We start from the raw sequence: 25,164 nt of genomic DNA on the forward strand, positions 1-25,164 counted from the left end.
GCGTCATTCTTTAGATGTGTCAAATTATGTAATGCATGGAGTAGTCAGTTTGGAATGCCAGCTACTTTTATGCAAGCTGATTCTTTTGTATGATTTCTTTCATGAAGAATTTGAACATCATATCCATTTTGTGTATTAGGCTTTTCAGTTTCTGAATCTTCTAATGCTTCTAGAAGTAATGGTGGATTTTTAAGGGATTAAATGACTTTGTGTAAATCTAGTTTAAAATATTTTCTACCTCATTTATTGTACCAACCTTTCCCTATAGCTGTGAACTTCACAGAAGTTAATGAAGAAAACAAAAACGATCTCTTCAAAGAAGTGTTTTCTTCCATTGAAACCTTGGCTGTTACCTTTGGGAATATGTAAGTAGACGACTGTCATTTAAAGAAATTTGGGCCTAGGTGTCTCAGTGAGAGTATGTCATATAATTCAGTAGATATATGGAAAGTAAAGTATTAACCAGTATAAAATATTATCACAACTTTGGAAAAGCTGTATTCTGTATTATTTTATTACTGTATTTGAAGGTGTCTTTATAACTGTTTAGAAGCAACATCCATTTGCAAGTGACTGTGGTTTATGTGAATAGATTGCTAGGAGTTTATTTCTAAGGTTCTTACTAAAAAAAATTTGTTCTAGATGACTTATTCAATGTAAAGCCTGTGACAGAGCAGTGTAATGACTTGTCTTTTTATTTCTCTTTTTTTTTAACTCCCTGGATAGCCTGACAAACTTCCTTATGGGAGATGTAGGCAATGATTCATTACTGCGACTGCCTGTTTCTCGGGAAAGTAAGGTAGGCCAAGTTTGTGTGAAAGCAAAGACTTTAAAATTTTTAACTTAATATTTCAGTAATTTCCTAATCTTAATCTCAACATTACTCTGATAGTTTTTGAGTTTAGCAAGAAAAACAGATCAGTTCATTTTAAATATGATAATTTATAGTCAGTTTCTAGAGCAAAAATTTAATTGCACTTTTTAAGTGAACCTATCATTTTAAAAGAATATATCTGATAATTTTATAGTATCTTATATAATGAATCTCTGTGTCATATGGTCCAAAATTTTAGTAAGTGATTCTTAACCATTTTTCCTTTCTAACATTGTGGCAGATCTTAAAGAGTGGTGGAAACTTAGAAAAATGATACAAGAAGTAAACAGGGTATTAATCTTTTCACACATCCTACAGTTTGTTTGTTGCCGTGAAACACTTATTAACAGGCCTGTAGGTCTTAATTCTCCCTAAGAGCATCCCTATAAATATCTCAGAGGATTGGGTTCTGATTCCCAATTGGAAGAAAAATTGCTATGAAATAATAGAACATGAGGAATGTATGTAGAATATTGCTTTGAAGATTTATAGTAATAGTAATATTTTCATTTGACTAAAATTTTTTTGCCAAATGCAAGATACTTAAAGAAACTGCATTAGGGACATATGTTAATCATTTCCTCTTAAGGATGATCAAATCTAAAAAGGATTTCAACAAATATTTGAAAATGTGCCAAGTACTTATATTATATCAAAATAATATAAAAATTTCAGCTCTTTCTTAAAATGAGACAAAATATGAATCACTACTTAAGGCCTTCGTTATATGTACTAAAATATTGAGAAAAAAATTGTGACTATTTCTGACGTCATCCGTTGATGAATCAAGGAGGATAGTGTATAAACCATATAAGAATGATGAAGAATTTTAAGATCTTTAAATCTTTTTCTATTCATGATTTTTCCTCAATTTTATCTTTTCAAACTTACTTCTAATTCAGAAGATATAATAAAACATTATATCTGTGTGACAAAGCTCTGAACAATTTAAGTTTTAGGTGTGAATCATATTTCCTGTTCCTGTGCCTCTACTGTGCACACATAGTATACTAATTCTTAGTAGGAAATTACTTTTTCCTTTCTTTTTCTCTTTTGCACTTTGTTTTCCTTTTGCAGTTTTTAATTTACCCTAGAGATTGAAATTAACAAGTCCATGATGCTATAATAAAGTTACTTTGTTTGACAAAGAGTTTTGAAAAATATTTTTGAAATAATAGTTCCCCTTTATTTAATAGTGCTTATTTTGTACTATGCACTGTGGTAAGCCTACATCATCTTAATCCTTAAAATAACCTTATGAAGGTAACGTTCTTATCCCCATTTTACAGAAGGGCAAACCAAAGGTAAGTGAGCTTAAATAATAAGTGAGCCCAATGTCATACAGCTGCTAAGTGATAGAGCTGGACTTCAAACCCCAGGTCTCTGATCCATTTTTCACTGAATTCCTGTGTACTCTGTATTGCCCAACTAAATAGATCAAATTTGTTTAATATCTCTCAATCTTGGTAGATAATGTTTTCCTGCACTGTCCAATAAAGTACCCACTTGCTACATGTAGTTCTTTAAATTTAAATGAATTAAAATCACTAAAATTAAAAATTTACTTCTCATTTACATTAGCCACTTTGCAAATGCTCAAATAGCTGCATGTAGCTAGTAGCTACTTTACTGGATAGTGCAGATACAGAACATTTCCATCATCATAGAAAGTTCTACACTAAGCTGTCGAATAGGCTTTCAGAGAAATACTTGTCACATAAGTGGTAAAAGATGGCTGGAAGAGACAGGGCTTTGTCTTCTATTTAGAAAGCAATCTATTTAGATTGCTTCTATAATTTCCTGACTAATATTTTTGAGATCTGCAGAATTTAAAGTTTTGAATGGATTCATTAATGTTAACTTAATGCTGTTAGTAAACAATGAGGTTATTCATTCTTGGACCTTGAGAACTGCTGTTGTAAAAAGCTGTATAATTCTTATAAAATGTTCTGGCATTTAAACAGACTTCTCAGGCCCTTTGAGTTCTAAATACTTGAAATTCTTTAGAAGGAATTATGTCAGAGTAACAAATTAGAGTGAAAAATTTCTGAAGCAAAGATCTGTTATCTCCTGCTCTAATCTTAAATTTGTTTTCTCCCATGTTGTAAGTCTTTTGAAAATGTTTCTGTGGAATCGGTGGACTCATCCAATGAAAAAGGTAATGCTTGAGGTACTTACAACTTTTGTCAAACTTTTTGCAGTTAGACTTTCAATAAAGTTAATCTCTTCTTGCTTAGTAACCTAAAATACTCATTTTTAACATAAAATGGTATGTAAAGTTTTACAAATAAACTTAGGGAAAAAATCTGTTAGAGTAGATAGATAATGTGATGATAGAAACTGATCAAGAATTGTATAGGGCTTGTAACTTGATGAATAATAGAAATACACATTAAGATAAAAAATACATTATAATTTGAAACCATTTTAAGTCTAAACTGTAATCCTTTAATTCTAAATTTGTCACTTGTATTTTTTTTTAACCAGTTTTCATTGAAGAAAATTTTAGGATTTGACTGCTTCTTTGTTTAGAATTATGTGATCGTATTTAATGTATACATACCTTGATATTTTTATTTTCAGGAAATTTATCTCCTGTAGGACTAGACACCGTGCTGTTAAAGAACACTGACTCTGTAGAATTGGCTTTGTCATATGCTAAAACATGGTCAAAATATACCAAGAACATAGTTTCATGGGTTGAAAAAAAGCTTAACTTGGGTAAGTTGCCCTTTGGGGTATCTGATTAATTTTGAGTGTAAGAAATATTGTTTGCACTTCATTTTCTACAGCCTATGAGTAATGTGATTCCAAATTAGTGGCTGTTTCATTGTAGTGAATAAAATCATTGTCCATTTTCTCTTCTTGAAGTAGGAAAGACTCTTCTTACAATAAATGTACTTATTGAACATTACTGTGGGCCAACCACTAGATCTGGAACACAAAGACAAATAGTATACTGTCTTTGCCTTTAAGGACGTCATTCTCTAGTGGGTAAAAAGAAATTTAATCAGATAATATGGTAAAAGGAGATAAAAGCAACAATAGATGTATGAGCAGAAGGCAGTGGAAACATATAAGGAACATCTTAATAGCTAATATTTTTCCAGTGTTTTATGGTTGACAAAATGCTTTCAAAATCTATTATCTCGTTTCATCCTTACCAAAACCCTGGAAAGTAGGCAAGATGAGAGTTATCGTCCCTGTTTTACAGCTGAGGCAAATAAGATAGATGATTTGCCTAAGGTCAGGTAGCAGACTTGCCTAAGATCACATAGCAGTAACTGGAAGAGTATAGAATTTACCCAAAGCCTTGGCTCTTCCTACTACCTTATTTGCTTTTAATAGGAAATGCCCATCAGAATCACCTGAATAGCCTTATAAATGGCCAGGGCACAGGCCTAGGTCCCATCCCCCAGAGAGGTGTGGTCTAAGCAAGTGTATCTTCAAAGTTTCCAAGTTGATTTTGATGAGTACTTCCGATTAAGAATCACAGTGTCATATCATCATGCAGACTGGTATTTGTGATCATGTTTTAATTGGGGAATTACCAATAATTTTAGAGTATGGAGGGGAAAAATAAGTTAATTTTACCTTCTGATGCCTTCTTTGACCTTTTCAGAATTGGAGTCCACTAGAAATATTGTCAAGTTGGCAGAGGCAACTAGAACTAACATTGGACTGCAAGTAAGTGTGCAGTGAACTACCAGGGTTCTGTACCTAGAGATCACTCAGATGAGCTCCTGATAGTGCCTTGGAAAATCAGAAAATTCCATAGTTAATATAGGAAAGAACTGAAATGCTAAACTTTTTATTGACAAAATAAAATCGTTTTAAATTTACATGGATACCTATTATGAAAAAACTAAGAAATTCACAATTTTAGATGAATGGTGATTATCTTCCTAGCTACTAATTTTGCTAACTAGTTTTATAATTAATTATAATTAATTTTCCTCAGTATTTTTCACATACAGTTATATTTATGACTAGTTATTTTTCTGGGGGAAAAAACCTCAAAGTCTAAACTTTAAGTTTGTCTTTTTGAGGAAGAGTACTGGAGGAGGGGTCTAGAACTCTAGTGCCATTTCTATTGGAAAATTTACTTTTTAATTTTAAATTCTAGGAGTTTATGCCACTGCAGTCTCTCTTTACCAACGCTCTTCTTAATGATATAGAGAGCAGTCACCTTTTACAACAAACAATTGGAGCTCTCCAAGCCAACAAATTTGTGCAGGTAAAAATTTATATGTACAATACACATTTTTTTTAACAACAGCATACTTTTAGAAAACAGCTTTTTTTCTTTCTTTCTTTTTTTAAAATACTCTTGACAGCCTCTACTTGGGAGGAAAAATGAAATGGAAAAACAAAGGAAAGAAATAAAAGAACTTTGGAAACAGGAACAAAATAAAATGGTTAGTATTACAATGGAGTTTCATCTACCTCTTTGTGAACATCTGAAAGCGTGTGCAGTATCTAAGCATCTACCTGGGAAGATGCATACCTTAACTCTATAGTTTTTCTAAAATGCTGCCTTAATTATCTTGCTGAATATGCTCAAGAAATTTGTACGTTAGGGTTTCTTTCTTATTCTATATTTAATACTTTTTATCTTCTGTGTAGCTTGAAACAGAGACTGCTCTTAAAAAGGCAAAACTGTTATGCATGCAACGTCAAGATGAGTATGAAAGAGCAAAATCTTCCATGTTTCGAGCAGAAGAGGAGCATCTGTGCTCAAGTGGTGGATTAGTAAAAAATCTCAACAAGCAGCTAGAAAAAAAACGAAGGCTGGAGGAGGAGGCTCTTCAAAAAGTAATGATCTTTTTTTGTTATTTGCAAGTTGAATTAGCAATAATCTGCTCAGGCTTTGGTTCTCAACCTTTAGCATGCATCAGGATCTCGTGAAAGGCTTGTTAAAACGATTGGCTGGGCCCCACCCCCAGAGTTTCTGATTCAGTAGCTCTAGGGTTGGCCCCAGACAACTTGCATTTCTAACAAGTTCCCAGGTGAAGCTCCTGCTGCTGCTGGTAGGGATCCACACTTTTTTTTTCTTTCTTCTTTTTTTTTTTTGGTGAGGAAGATTGGCCCTGAGTTAACATCTGTTGCCAGTCTTCCTCTTTTTGCTTGAGGAAAATTGTCCCTGAGCTAACATCCATGCCAGTCTTCCTCCATTTTGTATGTGGGATGCCGCCACAGCATGGCTTGATGAGCAGTGTATAGATCTGCACCCGGGATCCAAAACCATGAACCCTAGGCCGCTGAAGCGGAGCGTGCAAACTTTACACCACCATGCTGGCCCCTTTGTGGGGATCCACACTTTGAGAACCACTATGTGAAGAGACTTTTGCTTATTTTTTGAATCTTTGGGTTGTTTGTGAAAGAAGTATCTCAGAGAAGGCCATAGTTTAATATTTTTTACTTGATTGTTCAGGAACTTCAACTTTTAGGCAACTGTGCGTATATGTGTACTAATTCCAGTACCTGATAGAAAGGCTAGGCTGAAGCTTTGTATTATTTATGAAATATAATTTGATAAACAAATTCTGTAAGAAGGTTATATGGAAAACGGTAAATATAAATGGAAAAAGCTGTTCAATAGAAGTGTACATTTATTTATAGACAGTATGCTAATTGTAAGTTGTACGTGACTGTCCATTAAAGTCAAGTGCACTTGAATTGCTGATGGTTATCAGAATTTTTGTGTATGAAATCTTTTCAGTTATTTAAATGGAGCTTTACTACAATAAGTATTTATTTTAAAATACAGATTCTAGTGATCAGTGGTATTTTTTTCTGTGATATTCCTGAAGGTAGAAGAAGCGAATGAACTCTATAAAGTTTGTGTGACAAATGTTGAAGAAAGACGAAATGATCTAGAAAATACCAAAAGAGAAATTTTAACACAACTCCGGAAACTTGTTTTCCAGTGTGATCTTACCCTTAAAGCTGTAAGTAATTTCTTTAGTTTTTTGAAGGCGAGAGAAAAGAGAAGAATCTATATCTGCAGGAGGGGAAGGGATGCTTAATGAGTCATGATTCTTATAGGATTTAATTTCTGAGATTAATGGAACATTTAGAGTTTGAAAATTGACTCAGTTTTTAACAGCAGTGTTTGGTTGAGTTACATTTTTGATCTTGTCCTCCCTCCCCCACCATGAGTTGATTTGTTCCATTAAAATTAAGTCTGAGAGTGTGAAATTGCCTGTAAGCCACTGTCTTTCTTGGCTTGGTTGACGAAATGGATTTGACCCCTGAAACTTCTGACAGCACTATAAGATCTCTTCTTCAAGATTCGAGTAAACTAAATATTAAAATTGGACCCAATGATTTATTTGAAGACAAAGCATCCTGCCCTCAAGTGTTTTTGTTTGCCTCTTTAAAATGGTTTTTGTCAAATATTTACATACAAAAATCGTTTTTTGGGGGGTGTATATTTTACGAGTTTTAACACGTGTAAATTAGTGTACCAGTACCACCACACTCGGAATTCAGAACAGCTCTGTCACTCCAGAACTCTTTCCTCTTGCTGCCCCTTTGTAGTCAAACTCTCCATCCACCCCTAACCCCTGGCGAGTGTGGATCTGTTCTCCATCTTTGTGGTTTGGTCTTTTCCAGAGTGTCACATAAATGGAATCATATAGTACGTAACCTTTGGAGACTGGCTTCTTTTACTCAGCATAATGCCTTTGAGATTTACCAAGTATATATGAATGTACCACAGTGTTTATATGAATGTACCACAGTGTTTATCCATTCACCAGTTGGACATTTATGTTGTTTGCAGTTTTGGGTGATTATGAATAGAGCTACTATGAATATTTGTTTATAGGTTTTTGTGTGAACATAAGTTTTCATATTTCTAGAGTAAATACCTAGGAGTGAGATTACTGGGTGGTATGATAAATGTCTGTTTAACTTTATAAGTTGCCAAACTGTTTTCCAGAGTGGTCGTAACATTTTTCATTCTAACCAGCAATGTATGAGAGTTCCTGTTGTTTAGTACCCTTGACAATACTTAGTAGTAGTTGTTTTTATATGTTAGCTGTTCTAATAGGTGTGTAGTGGTAGTGGTTTTAATTTGTGTTTCCAAAGTAACTAATGATATTGAGCGTCTTTTCAAGGGCTTGTTTGCAATATGTAGTTTACCTATTTTTTAAATTGTGTTTGTTTTCTTACTGTTGAGCTTAGATACTTGGTCTTCCAGTCTGAAGCTTTTCTTTAGTCTTTTAGCAATGTCTTTCAGGGAGCAGAAGATTTTAATTTGATGGAGTCTAACTTATCAATTTCTTCTTTTATGGATCACGCTTTTGGTGTTACATCTAAGAGTGCTTCACCTAACCCAAGGTCACAAAAACTTTTCTCCTATATTTTCTACTGAAAGTTTTATAGTTTGACATTGATATATGATCCATTTTGAGTTAACTTTTGTATAAGGTGTGATGTATAGGTTGAGGTTTACTTTTTGCATATGGATGTTGTATTAAAATTATACCCGTGGGATTTTAGTTTATGGAGGTGACTGAATGCTGACATGGAAAGGACAATGTCATGGAGAGATGAATTACTTATATTTCCTGAGAGAAGGGGACACCCTCTGCCAGGCAGGGCCACAGGAGAAATACTAGGTTTGGTCAAGCAGAAGCAGGAAGGAGGGGAAAGCTGATACAGAGCCTTTATTGGGGTTTCCGAGGGAAAGGCAGGGTAGGGCAGGATAAGCAATATAGGACGGGCTAGTGTGAATAATTCCAGGAGGCTTTGGGATATCAGGATGGCCTCTGGTTGCTTGGTACCTGGCAGGGGAAAATATTAGCTTGCTGTGTGAGAGTTAGATAATGAGGTGGTTGGAGTTGCATATGAAAGACGTGTTCCCTGGCTAAGAATTGGCTAGCCCTTGGAGGAGCAGTCTCTCTCTGGCCAGCAAGCTTTTTAAGATGTCAAAACATCATAAAATACAGAAAATAAAAAACGTGATTTATACAGGTGTCCACTTGTTCCAGTACCATTTGTTGAAAAGACTTTGTGCCGTCTCCACTGAATTGCCTTTGCATTTTTGTCAAAAATCAATTGACCCTATTTTTGTAGGTCTATTTCTAGATTCTTTGTTTTGTTCCATGGGTATATGTGTCTGTCCTTTTGCCGAAGCCCTACTGTGTTGATTACTGTTGCTTTACAGCAAAGTCTTAAAATGAGATAGAGTAAGTCTTCCCACTTTATTCTTTTTCAGAATTGTTTTGCTTTAAGATCCTTTAACTTTCCATAAAAATGTTAGAATCAGCTTGTCTATATTTGGAAAAAATTCTGCTAACATTTTGAATGAATTGTGTTAAATCTTAAATCAGATTGGGGAGATTTGACTACATAGGTAGCATCCTAACTATATATGGAGTTGTCTAATCCGTGAACACAGTATGTCTTTTTATTTATTTAGGTATTTGATATTTTTTTAATCAGCATTTTGTGGTTTTCAGCATGTAAGTGTTTCACATGTTTTGTTAGATTTAAACCTATGTATGTATTATTTGGGAACTATTGTGAATGTGATTAACAGATAGACACATAATTTATGTATGTATCAATACATATGTACACATTTCGTTGTTAATATTTAGAAATACAATTTACACATTTTGTTAATATTTAGAAATACAATTGATTTTTGTATGATAATCCTGTATGTTGCAACCTTGCTAAACTCACGAATTAGTTCTAGGAGCTGTTTTGTAGAATCATTAGGGTTTTCTACGTAGAAAATCATGTTATCTGCAAATAGGGACAGTCTAATTTCTTCCTTTCCAATCTGTATTCCTTTCATTTCTGTTTCTTATTGCACTGGCCAGGACTTCCAGTTCATTGTTGAATAAGAATGGTGAGAGAAGACGTCATTGCCTTATTCTTGATCTTAGGGGGAAAGCACTTAGTCTTTCACCATTAAATATGATGATAGCTGTAGGTTTTTTGAAGGTGCCCTTGATCAGGTTAAGGAATTTCCCCTATTTCTAGTTTGTTGAGAGTTTTATCATGAAGATGTTGGATTTTATCAGATTATTTTTTTTGCATCATTTGATTAATGTGATAATGTAGTTTTTCTTCTTTAGTCTGTTCATATGATGGACTACATGGATATTTGAGTGTTGATCTAGCCTTGCATTCCTAGGATAAGTTGCTCTTGGTTGTGATGCATTGTTCCTTTTATATATCTTTCATATATATGTCTTTATATATGTCTATATTCTTTCATGTAAGTTGTTGAATTTATGTGTATAGAGTTGTTCATAGTATTCCCTTATCCTTTCAATGTCTCAGTGGGCTGTAGTGATATCCTCTCTTTCATTCCTGATATTGGTAATTTGTGCCTTCTCTCTCTCTAGTTAGTCTAGCTAGAGATTTAGCAATTTTATTGATCTTTTCAAGGAAACAGCTTTTGATTTCATTGCTTTTTCTCTATTTTTTAAGAAATTTTATTTCTGCTTTTTATTCTTTATTTCTGCTTGCTTTCGGTTTATTTTGCTTTTCTTTTTAGTTTCTTAAAGGTGGAAGCTTAGATTGTTCATTGAGACCTCCCTGCTTTTTTAATACAAATATTTAATGATTTAAATTTCCCACTAAGCGCTGCTTATCTACATCCCACAAATTTTGAAATACTGTATTTCTATTTTTGTACAGATCAAAATATTTTCTAATTTCCTTTGAGACTTCATCTTTGACTTGTGGATAATGTAGAAGTTTGTTGTTTAATTTCCAAGTATTTGAGGATTTTCTGGATACCTTCCTGATATTGATTTCTAGTTTAATTTTGTTATGGTGAGAGAAATATTTTGTATGATTTCAGTTCTATTAAATTTGTTATGGTTTGTTTTATGACTCAGGATATAGTCTATCTTGGTGAATGTTCCATGCATGCAGTTGAAAAGAATGTGTATTCTGCTGTTGTTGGCTGGATTCTTCTGTAAATGTCAGTTACTTCCTGTTGGTTTATGGGTTATTTATCTTTCATATCCTTGATAATTTACTTTTTACTTCAAGCAATACTGAGAAAGTTTTGAAGTCTTCAACATATTGCATAGTTTTAGTTCTATCAGTTTTTGCTTTATGTATTTTGAAACCCTGTCAGTTGCTTATACATTAATGATTGTTATATATTATTGGTGAATTGATCCTTTTTTCCTTATGAAATGTCTCTTTTTATCCTGGTAATTTTCCTTGCTTTTTAGTCTACTTTATTTAATATTGGTATAGCTATTTCAGTTGTCATTTGATTATTTTTAGCATGGTATATCTTTTTCCGTTCTTTTACTTTTAACTTTATCATTATATTTAAAGTGAATTTCTTAAAGTTCACTATAAAGCGTATAGTTCCGCCTTGATTTTTTTTAAAAAAAAAATCTATTTTGACAATCTCTTATCTTTTAAGTGAACTGTTTAGACCATTTATATTTAATGTAAATATATATTTAGATTTAGGCCTACTATTTTATTGTTTTTTGTTTGTACCTTATGTTTTCCTTCATCCTTTTGCTGCCTTATTTTAGATAAATTGATAATATTTTAGAATCTCATTTTAATTTATCTGAAGTGCTTATCTATATTTTAATTTATCTATTATCTACATTTTAATTTATCTATTGAGTTTTGTATTGTATCTCTTTGTATAGTTTCTTTTTTAATAATGGTTGCACTAGGATATATCTATAAAAAATTTTTTTCACAGTCTAACTAGGACTAATATTTTACCACTTCAAGTGGAATGTAGGAACTATACCATCATATAAGTCCCTTTAGCCACTTTGAGTTGTGACTGATATATGTATATTACATCTATAGACATTGAAAACTTCACTGACAGTGATGATTTTTGTTTTCAAAAGTCACATATTTTAGAGAAGTTAAGAGAAGAAAAATCTCTTATCATTTCTGTTATTATTCTTTTCTTCCTGAGATTCCATCTTCCCTCTAGTATCATTTCCCTTTTGTCTAAAGAAATTCCTTTACCGTTTCTTTTATAGTAAGGATGCTGGCAATGAATTCTCTTGGTTGTCTTTCATCTGAGAATGTCTTTATTGCACCTTCATTCCTGAAGGACGTTTTCACTGGATATAGAATTCCGTTATTTTCTTTCAACACTTTAAAAATTTTCCACTGTCTTCTGGCCTTCATAGCTTCTAATGAGAAATCCATAGTTATTTGAATCATTGTTCCCCCATGTGGAGTGTGTTGTTTTTCTTTGGCTGCTTTCAAGATGTTTTTCTCTGTCTTTGGTTTTTAGCAGTTTGATTACAAGGTATCTGGGTGTGGATTTTGTTGAGTTTTCCTGTTTTGAGTTCCCTGAGTCCCTTGAATCTGCAAGTTTGACTCTTGCAGTATTTGGGAAGTTTTCAGCTATTGTTTCTTCAAATATTTTTTGAAGCACCCTCTCCTTTTCCTCTAAGACTCCAGTGACTCAAATGTTAGACCTTTTGTTATTTATCCCACAGATCTGGAGGGTCTTTTTTTCCCCAATCTTTTTTCTCTTGATTGTTTATATTGTTCTATTATCTGTCTTCAAGTTTACTGACTCTTTCCTTTGTTATCTCCATTTCCCTATACAGTCAATCCAGTAAAATTTTGTTTTGGATATTACATTTTTCAGTTGTAAAATTTCCTTTTTTTTTTTTTTTTCCTGAGGAAGATTCACCCTGAGCTAACATCAGTTGCTGATCTTCCTCTTTTTGCTGGAGGAAGATTCGCCCTGAACTAACATCTGTGCCAGTCTTCCTCTATTTTGTATATGGGTCACCACAACCACATGGCCACCGATGAGTGGTGTAGGTCCACACCCGGGAACTGAACCTGGGCCACTGAAGTGGAGTGTGCTGAACTTAACCACTAGGCCACAGGGCCGGCCCTGTAAAATTTCCTTTTGTTCCTTTTTTATCTTCTATTTCTCTGCTGAGACTTCAGACTTTCCATGTTTCAAGATCGTTTGCCCTTACCTCTTAAAACCATTATACTACCTGCTTTAGAGTCTTTATCTGGTAATTCAAATAGCTGAGTCATCTCAATGTTGGTGTCTGTCGTCTTTTCTCTTGTGGGTTGTTGAGATTTTCCTGGTTTTTCATGTGACAAGTAATTCTGGATGATGTTCTGGACATCTTCCATGTTACCTTATGTGGCTCTGGGTCTTCTTTATAACCTATATTGAATGTTGATTTTTAAAAATTTTGGCAGACATTTGATCTAGTTAGATTCACTTTCCAGCTCCTAAGTGATTCCCTTCCGGTCATCTGGCTGGGAAACTGTAGTCTATCTACTCTGCTGCCATCAAGGGACAAGTGGAGGAAGGATAAAGAGAAAAAAACAAACCCCTCACTCTTCAGACCACCATTCATCTGGTTATACAGAAGAATTCCCCTCAGAGTTTTAGATGTCTGTTTGCTGCTGCTGCCATCACTGCCACTGTCACAGGACTGCATCTTAGGGCTTGGGGCTTGCTTGGGGGCTGGGGCAGGAGAGAAAACAAACACACAAAAGAAATCAGAGGGTTTCTTCCACTCTTTCAATTTTGAGTAGGAGCTGAGTACTGGCCAGGAACCACAGTAGCAGGAAAAATAACAGGAAGAGTACCTCCGGATTGGTCATGCCTTGAATTGTAGTTTCTTTCCACAGTCTACCTACTACCATTCACTTTTCAGAGTCCTAAGATAGCTGATCCATGCGTTCTGTCCAGAGTTCTTAGGTGAATTCAGTGGGAGCCTGGGGGGAGTGAGCTTACTCTATCTGAATCAAAAACCCTCTGTAAAATGTTTTTGAGTGTTTAAAATTATATCTCATTCATTTACCAAATTCTTATTACTTCATATGTGATAACTTGTAGAATCATTTACTTATAGAATTTTAATAAAATGATTTACAAGAATTCTAAAATCCCAGGATTCAGAATTACCTTATAAGTCATTTAGGCCAACCATTTACCTTTGACAAGTCCTTTTCACCTCCAACAATAGCTAACGATAGCTAAGATTTGACTGTGTGTCTGCCAGTGTATTAAGCTCTTTGCCTACGTTAACTCATTTAATTCTCACAAAATCCTATTAGGTAAATATAATGGTTTTGAGCTCCATTTTACTGATGAGGAAACTAAAGGCTAGAAAGCCTTTCTTCTAAACAGCTGGTCTCTGGATCAGTCACATTCTCATTAATTCGGGAGCCTATGAGGAATGCAGAATCTTGAGTTTCAGCCCAGCCTTTGGAATCAGAATCTGCAGTTTGAACAAGGTCCCCCACATAATTCATTTGCACATTAACTTTTTGAAACACTTGTTTAGAGAATTTATAAATAACTTGATCAACTTCACCCAGCATGTGAGTTTTAAAGCTAGGATAGAACCTGGTTGAATGACTTGAGAGCCTCTGCTCTTAAATACTGTACTATCTTGCTGAATGATTATTCAGCCTGGGTTTGGACAACTCCAAAATTAACATTATGTTTATATTGAGCTAATAAAACATCTGTTTTCTTGTGGACCTTTTAAGTCGTAGTATTGATATAATCCCTCTTCCACAAGACAACACTTTAAATATTTAAAGATAATTTTTATCTTCCTTCCCTGGATGTTTTTTTCCAGACTAAATACCTCCAAATCTGATTACCTTTCTTCTTATAACATGGTTTTAAGTTCTCTCTCGAGCTACAATCTTGCTTGTCTACGTGCCTTTTAAAAAGTGATGCTATTTGGTGATCTAACAAGTATGATTTCCTTTAATTTGATGTGATGTAAACAAGAGGTTACCTAACTTGTATATAACATATCTGTATTTATTAATGCCTACTATTTATGTAAAAGAAATGTAAGGCAGATACCTGCTCTCAAGGAGTTGAGCATCTATTTAGGGAGAGAGAATTAACACATCTGAAAAACTGGGCAGGAGTATCTACCAGTGTAAGAAGTAAACTTTGAGGTTCAAGTTCCCCAAACTTAAACAAATCCCCAAACTCATGAAAATCACTGCAGCACGTAATGTATAGAGACAGTTTATAGAGAGGTTCTGTATATATGTTTGTGAGTAAAATTTCTTATTAGCTAGAGTTCTTTTGAGCCAATTTAATCAATCAGTTTTACTTGTTCTGTATGGGTCATATGGCATTATTTCCATGCAGATCCAAGAAGATACCAAATCTGATAATCAGCTCTTGAATATAGATGTTATTTTCTAGGTAAAAACTGTGACTTTTTCAGATTTCTTTATGTTTTCTTCTTTTCCATCAAAAGCAGGAGAATTTTGGATTTTGGGTGACTTATTTTTCAACACCATCTCTCAAATTATTTAAAAAATTTTTAATTTTCACTCTAGGACATGTCATTGCATATGTGATTACAGAGAAAAAATCATTTGAGATATGAAGATGTTAGACTCTCAGTTAGATTCACTCACTATCTTAAGGAAGATACACAAATCAGATTCATGTCCCAGAAAAATTATAAGTTATGTTATGGGAACCAAGGATTACTCCTGAATATTCAAAATTGTCTTGAATTATGAAGTAGTGAAGGGTGTGGGATGTAAATCATAATTACATTGCTAAGTGAGAGGAAGGAGAAATGACCGAGTCAGTCACTGAAAACCAATTCAAATCAGTGGGCTTTGAAGAATGGGAAAAATTAGAACAAGAATTTTTTGTTTTGTTTTGCTTTAAACAGCATTCAAGAAAAGTTTATCTTTTTTTAAAAAAAAGTATAGGATAGAAAATTATATTGTACAAAAATTAATTTTTAGATTATTGCTAATTTATAGGGGAGAAACTTTTCCCATTGATTTGAAATTATGGAAAATTCTATTTCGACAGATGTCAGAAAAATTTGCACTAATCCATGTGCCCATGGAGTAACTGCAACTTTGATGTAGGCAATTGAAAGCATAGAGTTGGAAGTCCTGTGTGCTTGAGTGAGCAGTGCCAGAAAATGTACAGAACTACAGTATGACTTTGACTGATAACATTTTCTCCTACTATTCATTTGTTCATTTCCCCTTTAGGAAGCACTTAGGACACTGTGCTATGAGTTGGGGACCTAGAAGAAAAGGACTAAGTCCCTGATTCAGGGAACAGATTAGGGGACAAAAAGATCCAGAGGCGTGATGATTTTTTAGGTACCTGTGAGCCACGCCAGTTAAGATGCCCAGCAAATACCGCAGGATCTGCAACCTGGAGTCCTCATTCTTTAGCATTTCTGTTAGGTGAGAGAGAAGGCTGAGTAATTTAGGGAAAAAAGATTTTAAGATTGGGCTACTGGTATATATTATTGGTTAAGTCTTTATTATTAACAAATATCCAGAGACAAACATTCAGCAGATGAATGGATTATGCCAGATATTCATTTGACTTTTTTTTTTTTTTTGAGGAAGATTAGCCCTGAGCTAACATCTGTTGCCAATCTTCCTCATTTTTGATGGGGAAGATTGGCCCTGGGCTAACATCCTTGCCCATCTTCCTCTACTTTATATGGGACGCTGCCACAGCATGGCTCGACAAGCGGTGCGTAGGTCCACACTCGGGATCTGAACCTGCGAACCCCGGGCCGCCGAAGCAGAGCATGCAAAATTAACCACTACACCTCTGGGCTGGCCCCCCGTTTGACTTTTTAAATTATTGGTGTTTTTAACTGGATTCATAAAGTTTGTTAAAAAGAATTAAAAATGTACAGTTACCTTTAGGATCAAGAGAGTAAGTTCAGTGTACCGTTAACTGAGGAATTCCCTGATCACAGCTAGTGCTGGACTTACACTTAACCATTTGCAGTTTGAATTTCCCTTGTTCCTTGAAAGAGTTAGGACACAAGTAAGCTATTCTGTTATGTGCACTTTTCAAATATTATTTATGCCGAGTCTTAGTTATCCTTGGGGAAATGCCTGTCTACCTTGGAAAGGACTTCGAGGCTAACCAGAAGTTCAGTATCATCTGGTATATCCAGAGATGAAGAGGAAGCATGGCAGTCATTGAAGTAATATTAAGCCAATCGAAATTTGGCATTCGTTCACATTCCCCATGGAAAATAAATAAAAAATAAATCAGATCATGTTATAGCTCTTACCACCGTTAAAGCCCTCCACTGGCTCCCCGTTGTACTTATATCCAAACTTCTTACCCTGGTTTAGATGACTGCTTCCCTTTCTGGCTCCACCTCTCAGTGTGCTTCAGCCCTTTTGGCCTTTCTTCTCTTTCTTGAGCCCGACAGGCTCTTTCCCACTCAGTTTTGCCCTCGGGTCTTTGTACCACCTCTTCCTTTTGTCTGGATTGTCTTCTCCCTGAAACTTTGCATTGGCTCTTTCAGGTCTCAGTTCAGATGTCACCTCCTCAGAGAGGCCTTCACTACCCTACCATGTCAAATGTACCCTTCTGCAAACACATACCTGGTCATATTCCATAACTTGACAGTCTTATATGGGATTCATAACAGGTTTCAGTACCAGAAGTTATCTTATTTACCTTATTTGTTCTCTCTCTCCGACACCACCCTCAGGAAAACATCAACTCTGTGAAGACTGGGATCTCATCTGTTGGTTTGCCACAATATACCCAAAGCCTAGGTTTTTGTGAACATTGAATTAGTTAATTCATGTAACTCTCTCAGAAAGGAGCTGGTATATTGTGAGCACTCATCAGCTGTTGTTGTTATTGTTGTTGTTACTGTAAGTAGTAGTAGTGCTAGTATATTTAGGCATTTATATAAACTCAATGGAAAAATGTATCTTGAATAGATTCAAGATAATACCTAATGAAAAAACTGAGTACTGTAGGATACGTTATAAGTATAAAGCATTTCTATTTTTATAGGATTGAAAAAGTGAAAGTCAAAATAATAGTGCTCTGATGGGAAATTTTTTCCCCATGTTTTTCGCTGAAGAGTTTAGACAATTGTTGTCAGACCATCAGAGGACAGAGCTGGGAATCCTCAAAAACACGTCCATTTCCTAAAATTGTGTACCAGTGGGGACATGGGGTTGTATTTTTTGAACTTTTCAGTTTAAAGCCAGTTTTGCTGGAAATGATTGCTCCTAGATGTTGGATTAAAACTACTTTTTTTTTTTTTTTTTTCTGATCTAGACCTTGCAAAAAGTCAGGCAACACAGTATGCACGTGGATGATGTTCAGTGTTGTGTGCTTCACTGTATGGCCTTTTCCTTGGTGCTGTCACTTGAAATAAATGTATATTTACATAGCATTCTGTGTCTCATGAGTTAGTCTGCCTTTTTTCTCTTCTGTGACCACAGGTGACAGTTAACCTCTTCCAGATGCAGCACCTGCAGGCTGCCTCCCTCGCAAGCAGTTTGCAGTCTCTCTGTGATAGTGCCAAACTCTATGACCCTGGCCAAGAGTACAGCGAGTTTGTCAAGGCCACAAATTCAGCTGAAGAAGAAAAAGTTGATGGGTGAGAATTAATGTACAGATGAAATTATTTCAAGAGAGAAAACCTTTATTGCTAAGTTCCTATCTGGTATAAGGCAGTGACTTTCCTAACATTGGCAGAATGGGCTTTAAAACTTTCTGAATTTTTTAATATTATTAAAGATGTAATTTAAGAGTAAAGCTTTCCATTTCGACAAGAGCTCAGTTCCTTGAGATTTAGAAATCCTTTGAGAATGGCAAATTATGATCGTATCTATTTTTATTGTTCATAAATTTGACCTACATTTTCCACAGAGGTTATATTAGAAAAGTTTAACCATGACATGAATTATTGACTATACTTTCACTACTCTTTTCCATGTTTCAGCTGTAATAAGTACAAATGATTAATAAGTTTTATTCAAATCTCCTTTAAGAAGTTTAGCCACATAATATAGTTTGTTCTTAATATTTAGTTAATTACTCTGTTTATTAAGTTAACAGATTTTTCTGAAAATAGAATAAAATAAGCTGATTATTAGTCATTCTTCTAAATGATGACTTTTATTTGGGTTTTTCTTAGGAGTGTAAACAAACAGTTAACAAATAGTCCCCACGCTTCTGGATATGGACCTACCGACTCTTTGGAGGATGTTGTGCGCCTTCCTGACAGTTCTAGTAAGATTGAAGAGGACAGATGCTCTAACAGTGCAGATATAACAGGTAGTTTTTCACATTAAAGAGAGCACTAATTTATGAAAGATCAGATTGTTTAAATGTGATTTTAACATAAGATGCAGCTCTGGAATTTAATAATCAGGCCTTGAGTTGTAACTTTTTTAGGCTTTATTCACAGTTGTAAGCACTGTGCCTGTCTTAAAAAGTTGATAGTTGATCACTGTTAAAGAAATTTGACCTCTCTCATTTTATGTAATGTCAATATTTTGCCTTAAGAAATCCGTCTTTAGCCAAATTTTGACATTAAATATTCTTCTCTTAAAGGTCCTTCTTTTATAAGGTCATGGACATTTGGGATGTTTAGTGACTCTGAGAGCACTGGAGGAAGCAGCGAATCTAGATCTCTGGATTCAGAATCTATAAGTCCAGGTATGTAAGTATTTAAGTCTAGCATTGAAAATGCAATGAAAGATTAAAGTATTCCTTTTGGGGGATATTTTTTAACTACCTTATTTTTATAATGAACTGTCTCACAGAGAGGAGTATATACATATATATGTACAGTTTAAAGAAAAATAACACAAACCCTCATGTATTCACCACCCAGCCTAGAAATAGAGCATTATCAGTGTGTTGGAAGGCCCCTCTCTGTACAGCTCCTTGATACTGTTGCCCTATCTCCCACCAGAGTAAACCATCATCCTGAATTTTGTTAATCATTCCCTGGTTATTTTAAATGTGTTCGACCTATATCTAGTTGAGCTTTGCCCTCTTTTGAATGTTATACAGATAGAATCATACTATTCTTTTGTGACTTCTTTATGCATCTTTTTTTTTGTGATCCACATTGATGTGAGTAGTCATCTTTATTTTATACTGTATGCTGTATAGTGTTCTATTCTATAAACATAATTATCATTATCTATCTTTTGGATTGTTTTTTGTAGTTAATTGCTATAATGAACAGTACAGTTAACACCAATTCTTGTGCCTCTGATTACTTATTAATTTTTTACAAATGTCCTTTAAGGTACTTTGATATAATAGTCTCGTGCTCCTTAGAGACGCAGAGTAGGTGTTTTGAACTCTCCCTTAGTGGCTTCAGAAAGGATAGCTTGCCATTTGTGACCACATCGATGGACATTGAGGGTATTATGCAAAGTGAAATAAGTCGGAGGGAGAAGGTCAAATACTGTATGATCTCACTCATTAAGTAGTAAATAATAACAACAAACCAACACATAGAGACAGAGATTGGATTGGTGGTTACCAGAGGGGAAGTGGGGAGGGAGGAGGGTGAAAGGGATAATTAGGCACATGTGTGTGGTGATGGATTGTAATTAGTATTTGAGTGGTGAACATGAGAACATGATGTAATCCATGTGGAAGTAGAAGTATAATGGTGTACACCTGAAATTTATACAATGTTATAAACCAATGTTACCACAGTAAACCAAAAAAAAAGAAAGGATAACTTGCCATAGGTTATACAGCTAGCAGGAGAAGAAGGTAGCACTTGAACCCATGAGGTTCTTCGACATTCTTTCTTTCTCCTCCACTCTTCTAAGAACGACTGTTTCAGTCTTATTCTTCCTGGCTACGTTTCTTTCTCCTAGGATATCAGCTGTGGAGGGTGCATTATAGGATTTAACCTGCCTCAGAGTCCAAGGGTTTTTTGTTTGTTTGTTTTTAGTGTTCTACATATTACAGAAATTTTATTCACGTAAATAAACGTCTTGAATTCAAAGTTAGAATTAACTTCCATGCAGCACTGGGGTTTGTAGGCTTACTTTGTGTCTTCCTTTAAAACTAGCTCTGTTCAAGGGACACCTTGGAGATGTGAGCCTAAATATTTAACTGAATATTTGTGAATAGCTTTGTAAGAACAAGATGGTTCTAGCTATCCACTGAAATAAAGGCCCAATCTAGAGCAAGCCCTAAATCACTTGGGATCATGTGAGACTTCATGTGATAAAGACAAACATTTGGAACCTAGTCACGTGATAAATGGGTGAAGACTTGAGGATGCTCAGCCCGGAAAAGAGGAAACTTGGGGGCATGACCGCTGTCCTCAAATATCAGAAGTGAAAAGGGATTCGAGTTAGAGTGCTTGTTTGCTCCTTTAGCTCTTTTAGGGAAAAGTATAACCAAAGGCTGGGATTTATAAGGAGGCAGAGTCTGTTCAATAATATAAGGAAGCCATTTTACAATTAGAGTCGTCCTACAGTGGAACACGTGACCTCATGATTTCTCAGTCGCTGGGAACACATTCAAAGCAAAAACTAGATGACCACCTTTCAAGCATATTTTGAGGAGACATATTTTTTGGGAGAGGGTATTGGTTTAAATCATTTGTAAAGCCCTTTCTAACTCTGAACCTAAGACTGTTAAGGCCTCGAGTTAAGTGAATTCTTCCGCTTGGATATAGCCCTGTTTCTAACATCAGCAGGGAGCAGATAAACCTCATTACCTAGCGGGGCTGCTTCTGAACGTTCTTTGATACACACAGCGGAGTCCTTTGCTGACAAAGCTGCATCCTGTGCTCTCGGCTCCCTGCCAGGGATCATTGTTCCTGCTTCCCAGTCTCCTGTCTTACTTGTGAGATAAATGTGGTGTTACTATTGTATTGCTGTATTCTAGATTTTTGTATATTTTAGGAAGCTTTAGGGTACATTGTATACATTCATTTATAACTTAATTCAGCAAGCATTTAATGACAACTTTGCCATTGTGTCAGCCACTCTGTCAGATATTAGATGTGAATGTGAGTAGAAAATCCTCCCCGTCCTTGTAGAGCCTACAGTCTCTGATATTTACTCTCAGAAGTTAGCAGTAAGGTCTCATTGGGATGTATGATCCATACTTTGTGTAAATTTATTAGGAAATGTCAGATTTGGTTAAATTCTCTTTTGTTCCCTGGAATAATATCAGAATTCTGTGTATCCAGAGTCTAAGAATGGAAGCAGATTTTTACATCGTAGCTAATAAAATAGTATGACTTGTACTATTCAAAAAATGTTATTACCCATTTCTGAAATTCTACAGTGAATGGTCAGGTAACTGTATCCACAATTTTCTTTTAGGAGACTTTCATCGAAAGCTTCCACGAACTCCGTCCAGTGGAACCATGTCTTCTGCAGATGATCTAGATGAAAGAGAGCCACCCTCCCCTTCAGAAGCTGGTATTGCACTTGTCTTAATCAGTATCACTGCATGATATTAGGAAAATAGTATGATTTAAAGAATTGCTTTGCTGTATTAGGCATTATAATGACTTAAATATATCCCAACAAATTATGTATGTGTGGATTGATAATTTATTAATCAAATATTATGAATACAAATATAACAATAAGCAGCAAAACTACTTTATCTAAAATGTATTAGCATGGTGCTAAAATAGGCTAGATATTTTGATCTTTCATAAACCTAACAGTGACTTAACTGTTGAGAGGGTTGCAGTGCGTAGAAATTCTAAAAAAGCCTCTTCAAAAGAAACAGTGCAAGAAGCTAGGCAGGAAAAGTAAATAAGTATACTTTTTGAGGACAAGGAAAGTTGTGGATGTTGAAGGATCTGAAAGAGAAGTCAGTTACCTTAATGACTTAAATTAGACTCATACAAGTTAATTTTTTTACATTTGAGACCTCCATACTCCTCTGTGGCATCACTTCCTAAAATAATGTGTAACATCTGACCTCTTGTAGGATATTGATATATAACTAGCTAGTGTTATCTATAACTTTATAATGAATTAAGAATACCTTTTTTCTTATTACGTATAATGCTGACACACAAACCTCGTGTGGCTAGTTTTCTTTGAAGCTTTTATAGGAGCATTTTCAAAGAATGTAATTCCACCTATGTAACACTTCCCAGCTGTCTAAAGGGCGTATTAATAACTGTACATTGGCTGATTCTGAAAACATTATGCCATGCTATTTTAGAAGTATGTTACTGATTTGATGGTGATTTTTACTCAAAGCTAAAATGTTGTTTGAGAAATGTGCCTCATAAGAGATCTATAAATTGGATGCTTATTTTGATGTTAACAGACTCAAAATAATATATGAATGATTACCAAGTCTAAAGATTTTTCAAAATAACTATCATATGCTATAATTTTTCTGTCATCTTACAATTCTTATATACTAACCTATTTCTGTTGCAAGGACCCAATTCCCTTGGAACGTTTAAGAAAACATTGATGTCAAAGGCAGCTCTCACTCACAAGTTTCGTAAATTGAGATCTCCCACGAAATGTAGGGATTGTGAAGGCATCGTAGTATTCCAAGGTGTTGAATGCGAAGAGGTAAGATCTTTCTGGAATTACATTAGCCCCTGTATGCTTTTTGCTTTATACTTTTTTGTTATTAATTTTACTGATTAGGATCTTTTGCAAATGTATTTTTAGTAAATTGAACCACAGATTACATTCTATAATTTTATATTTCATTTTGCTGTTAAATGTATTTTGAAGACCACAAGTAACACCTTTTAAACTCATTTTTGTCATGTTACCACTCTATCTATAGTTTTCTCAGTTGTGAATAGTTTTAAGGTGAGTTAACCAGTTTTAAACTATCATTTTCTTGTAGTGTCTCCTTGTTTGTCACCGAAAGTGTTTGGAAAATTTAGTAATCATTTGTGGTCATCAGAAACTTCTGGGGAAAATACACTTATTTGGAGCAGAATTCACACAACTTGCAAGAAAGGAACCAGATGGCATCCCTTTTATACTCAAAATATGTGCCTCAGAGATCGAAAATAGAGCCTTGTGTCTACAGGTACGTTATAATTCTTAAGACTAAAATTTTAAAAAGATAAATGCTTGTGTGATTTGTTTTAAAGACGAGGAGACTTTAAAGGAAAGCAATGTTCTCAAATTTTAATAAGTAACTGAATTTATTCAGATTTATTTGGAAAATATTTCTTCATTTTGCCCTAATTTTTTTCTGAAATTTTAATAAAAATTGAAGTATATACATCAAATATATTTACATGTCTGCATTTAGCTATTTGTACTAATGTAGAATTTTGCAAAAATTTTCCCCTTTCTTCTTAAGGGAATTTATCGTGTATGTGGAAACAAAATAAAAACTGAAAAACTGTGTCAAGCTTTGGAAAATGGAATGCACTTGGTAGACATTTCAGAATTTAGTTCACATGACATCTGTGACGTCCTGAAATTATACCTTCGACAGGTAAAGTTTTTACCTTTGAAACTGTCATTAAATAGAAAAGAGCAAATATATGATTTGTATTTTGCTGATAACATTTGCTACACGTATTTTCATTGACGTAGAACATATTGATATCTTTCCAATTTTAATGTACAGATCAAAGAGTGTATAAAATAGATGTACAGTTTAAAGACCAATAATAATAAAAGCAAACACTCCTTTCCCATCACCTAGCTCAAGGAACTAGAACATTACTGTTCCTTATAGAAGGCCCTTGTGTGCCCTCCCCAGTTGTAGCCCACAACCTCACCCCAGTGGTCTTTCCTAATAACTCCTTCTCTTCTTAATAGTTTTAATACCTGTTGTGTAGTCCTAAACAGTGTATCATTAAGTTTTGGAAAACCGAGTGGAAAGCGTAAATCTAGCTGTATAAGGAAACACCATTATTCATGCTGTTATATGAAGGATTCAGTAAGTAGAATAGTGTTGTAAGTAGCATAGTGTCTGGTTTATGGTACAGCTTTACCTTCATTGATATTTTAGAACAGCTGTTGTGAGAGGTGGGCAAGGTCATGAATGCATCCTGGAAGTTCAACATATTTGGGGCATCAGGTAGGGCTGTCCTATAAGCTGGGTACTGGAAGTTCAGGAGGCATATGATTGGAGAGTGAGCTGCTCTATATTTTCTCTTTCTGTGCTTACTCTTATTGCTGCAGTTTACAGGAGTAGGTCCAAAGAAAACAATTCTATGAGGTGAAGTAAAGGCCTTAGTGGCTTCAGGCAGCAGCTCATGGAGGGCTTGCAGGAACAATCAGCACATTGTCACGATGAGCCAAGTAGAAAAAGATCTGGGCCAAGCCCATCTGCATTCTCTCCTGAGGTGAAGGTGAAGAGACAGTTACAGCATGCAGTGACGATGGTCCTCAACAGGTCCATCTCTGGAGTCCTGCTCTCCATCTGGATCCTTTTTAATATGATGAATAGCTGTCATCCTGGGATCTCCACCCTCTTCTCTTTTGTGAGGGAACACCTGTCTTCTGTGTCATGTCTTCCTGTTTTTGGTTTATTC

The 25,164-nt window shown here is 34.9% G+C and overlaps 1 protein-coding gene across 2 annotated transcripts in view; it reads left to right on the plus strand.

Moving 5' to 3' along the window:
- Positions 1 to 25,164, plus strand: part of ARHGAP29 (Rho GTPase activating protein 29) — a 73,143-nt gene that overhangs the window by 38,600 nt on the left and 9,379 nt on the right. For both annotated transcript variants that reach the window (XM_004420818.3, XM_087447114.1), the window contains exons 4-19: positions 269 to 365; positions 727 to 799; positions 2,984 to 3,032; positions 3,458 to 3,595; positions 4,497 to 4,561; positions 5,001 to 5,111; positions 5,212 to 5,292; positions 5,501 to 5,689; positions 6,688 to 6,825; positions 18,122 to 18,279; positions 18,820 to 18,959; positions 19,239 to 19,343; positions 21,998 to 22,096; positions 23,085 to 23,224; positions 23,511 to 23,699; positions 23,979 to 24,116. In XM_004420818.3, the coding sequence (XP_004420875.1) occupies positions 269 to 365; positions 727 to 799; positions 2,984 to 3,032; positions 3,458 to 3,595; positions 4,497 to 4,561; positions 5,001 to 5,111; positions 5,212 to 5,292; positions 5,501 to 5,689; positions 6,688 to 6,825; positions 18,122 to 18,279; positions 18,820 to 18,959; positions 19,239 to 19,343; positions 21,998 to 22,096; positions 23,085 to 23,224; positions 23,511 to 23,699; positions 23,979 to 24,116 (1,910 nt within the window). The remainder of the gene's footprint in view (positions 1 to 268; positions 366 to 726; positions 800 to 2,983; positions 3,033 to 3,457; positions 3,596 to 4,496; positions 4,562 to 5,000; positions 5,112 to 5,211; positions 5,293 to 5,500; positions 5,690 to 6,687; positions 6,826 to 18,121; positions 18,280 to 18,819; positions 18,960 to 19,238; positions 19,344 to 21,997; positions 22,097 to 23,084; positions 23,225 to 23,510; positions 23,700 to 23,978; positions 24,117 to 25,164) is intronic.

Source organism: Ceratotherium simum, chromosome 2 (assembly GCF_057802395.1).
Source record: "Ceratotherium simum simum isolate JZ-2026a chromosome 2, ASM5780239v1, whole genome shotgun sequence".
Taxonomy (NCBI): domain Eukaryota; kingdom Metazoa; phylum Chordata; class Mammalia; order Perissodactyla; family Rhinocerotidae; genus Ceratotherium; species Ceratotherium simum.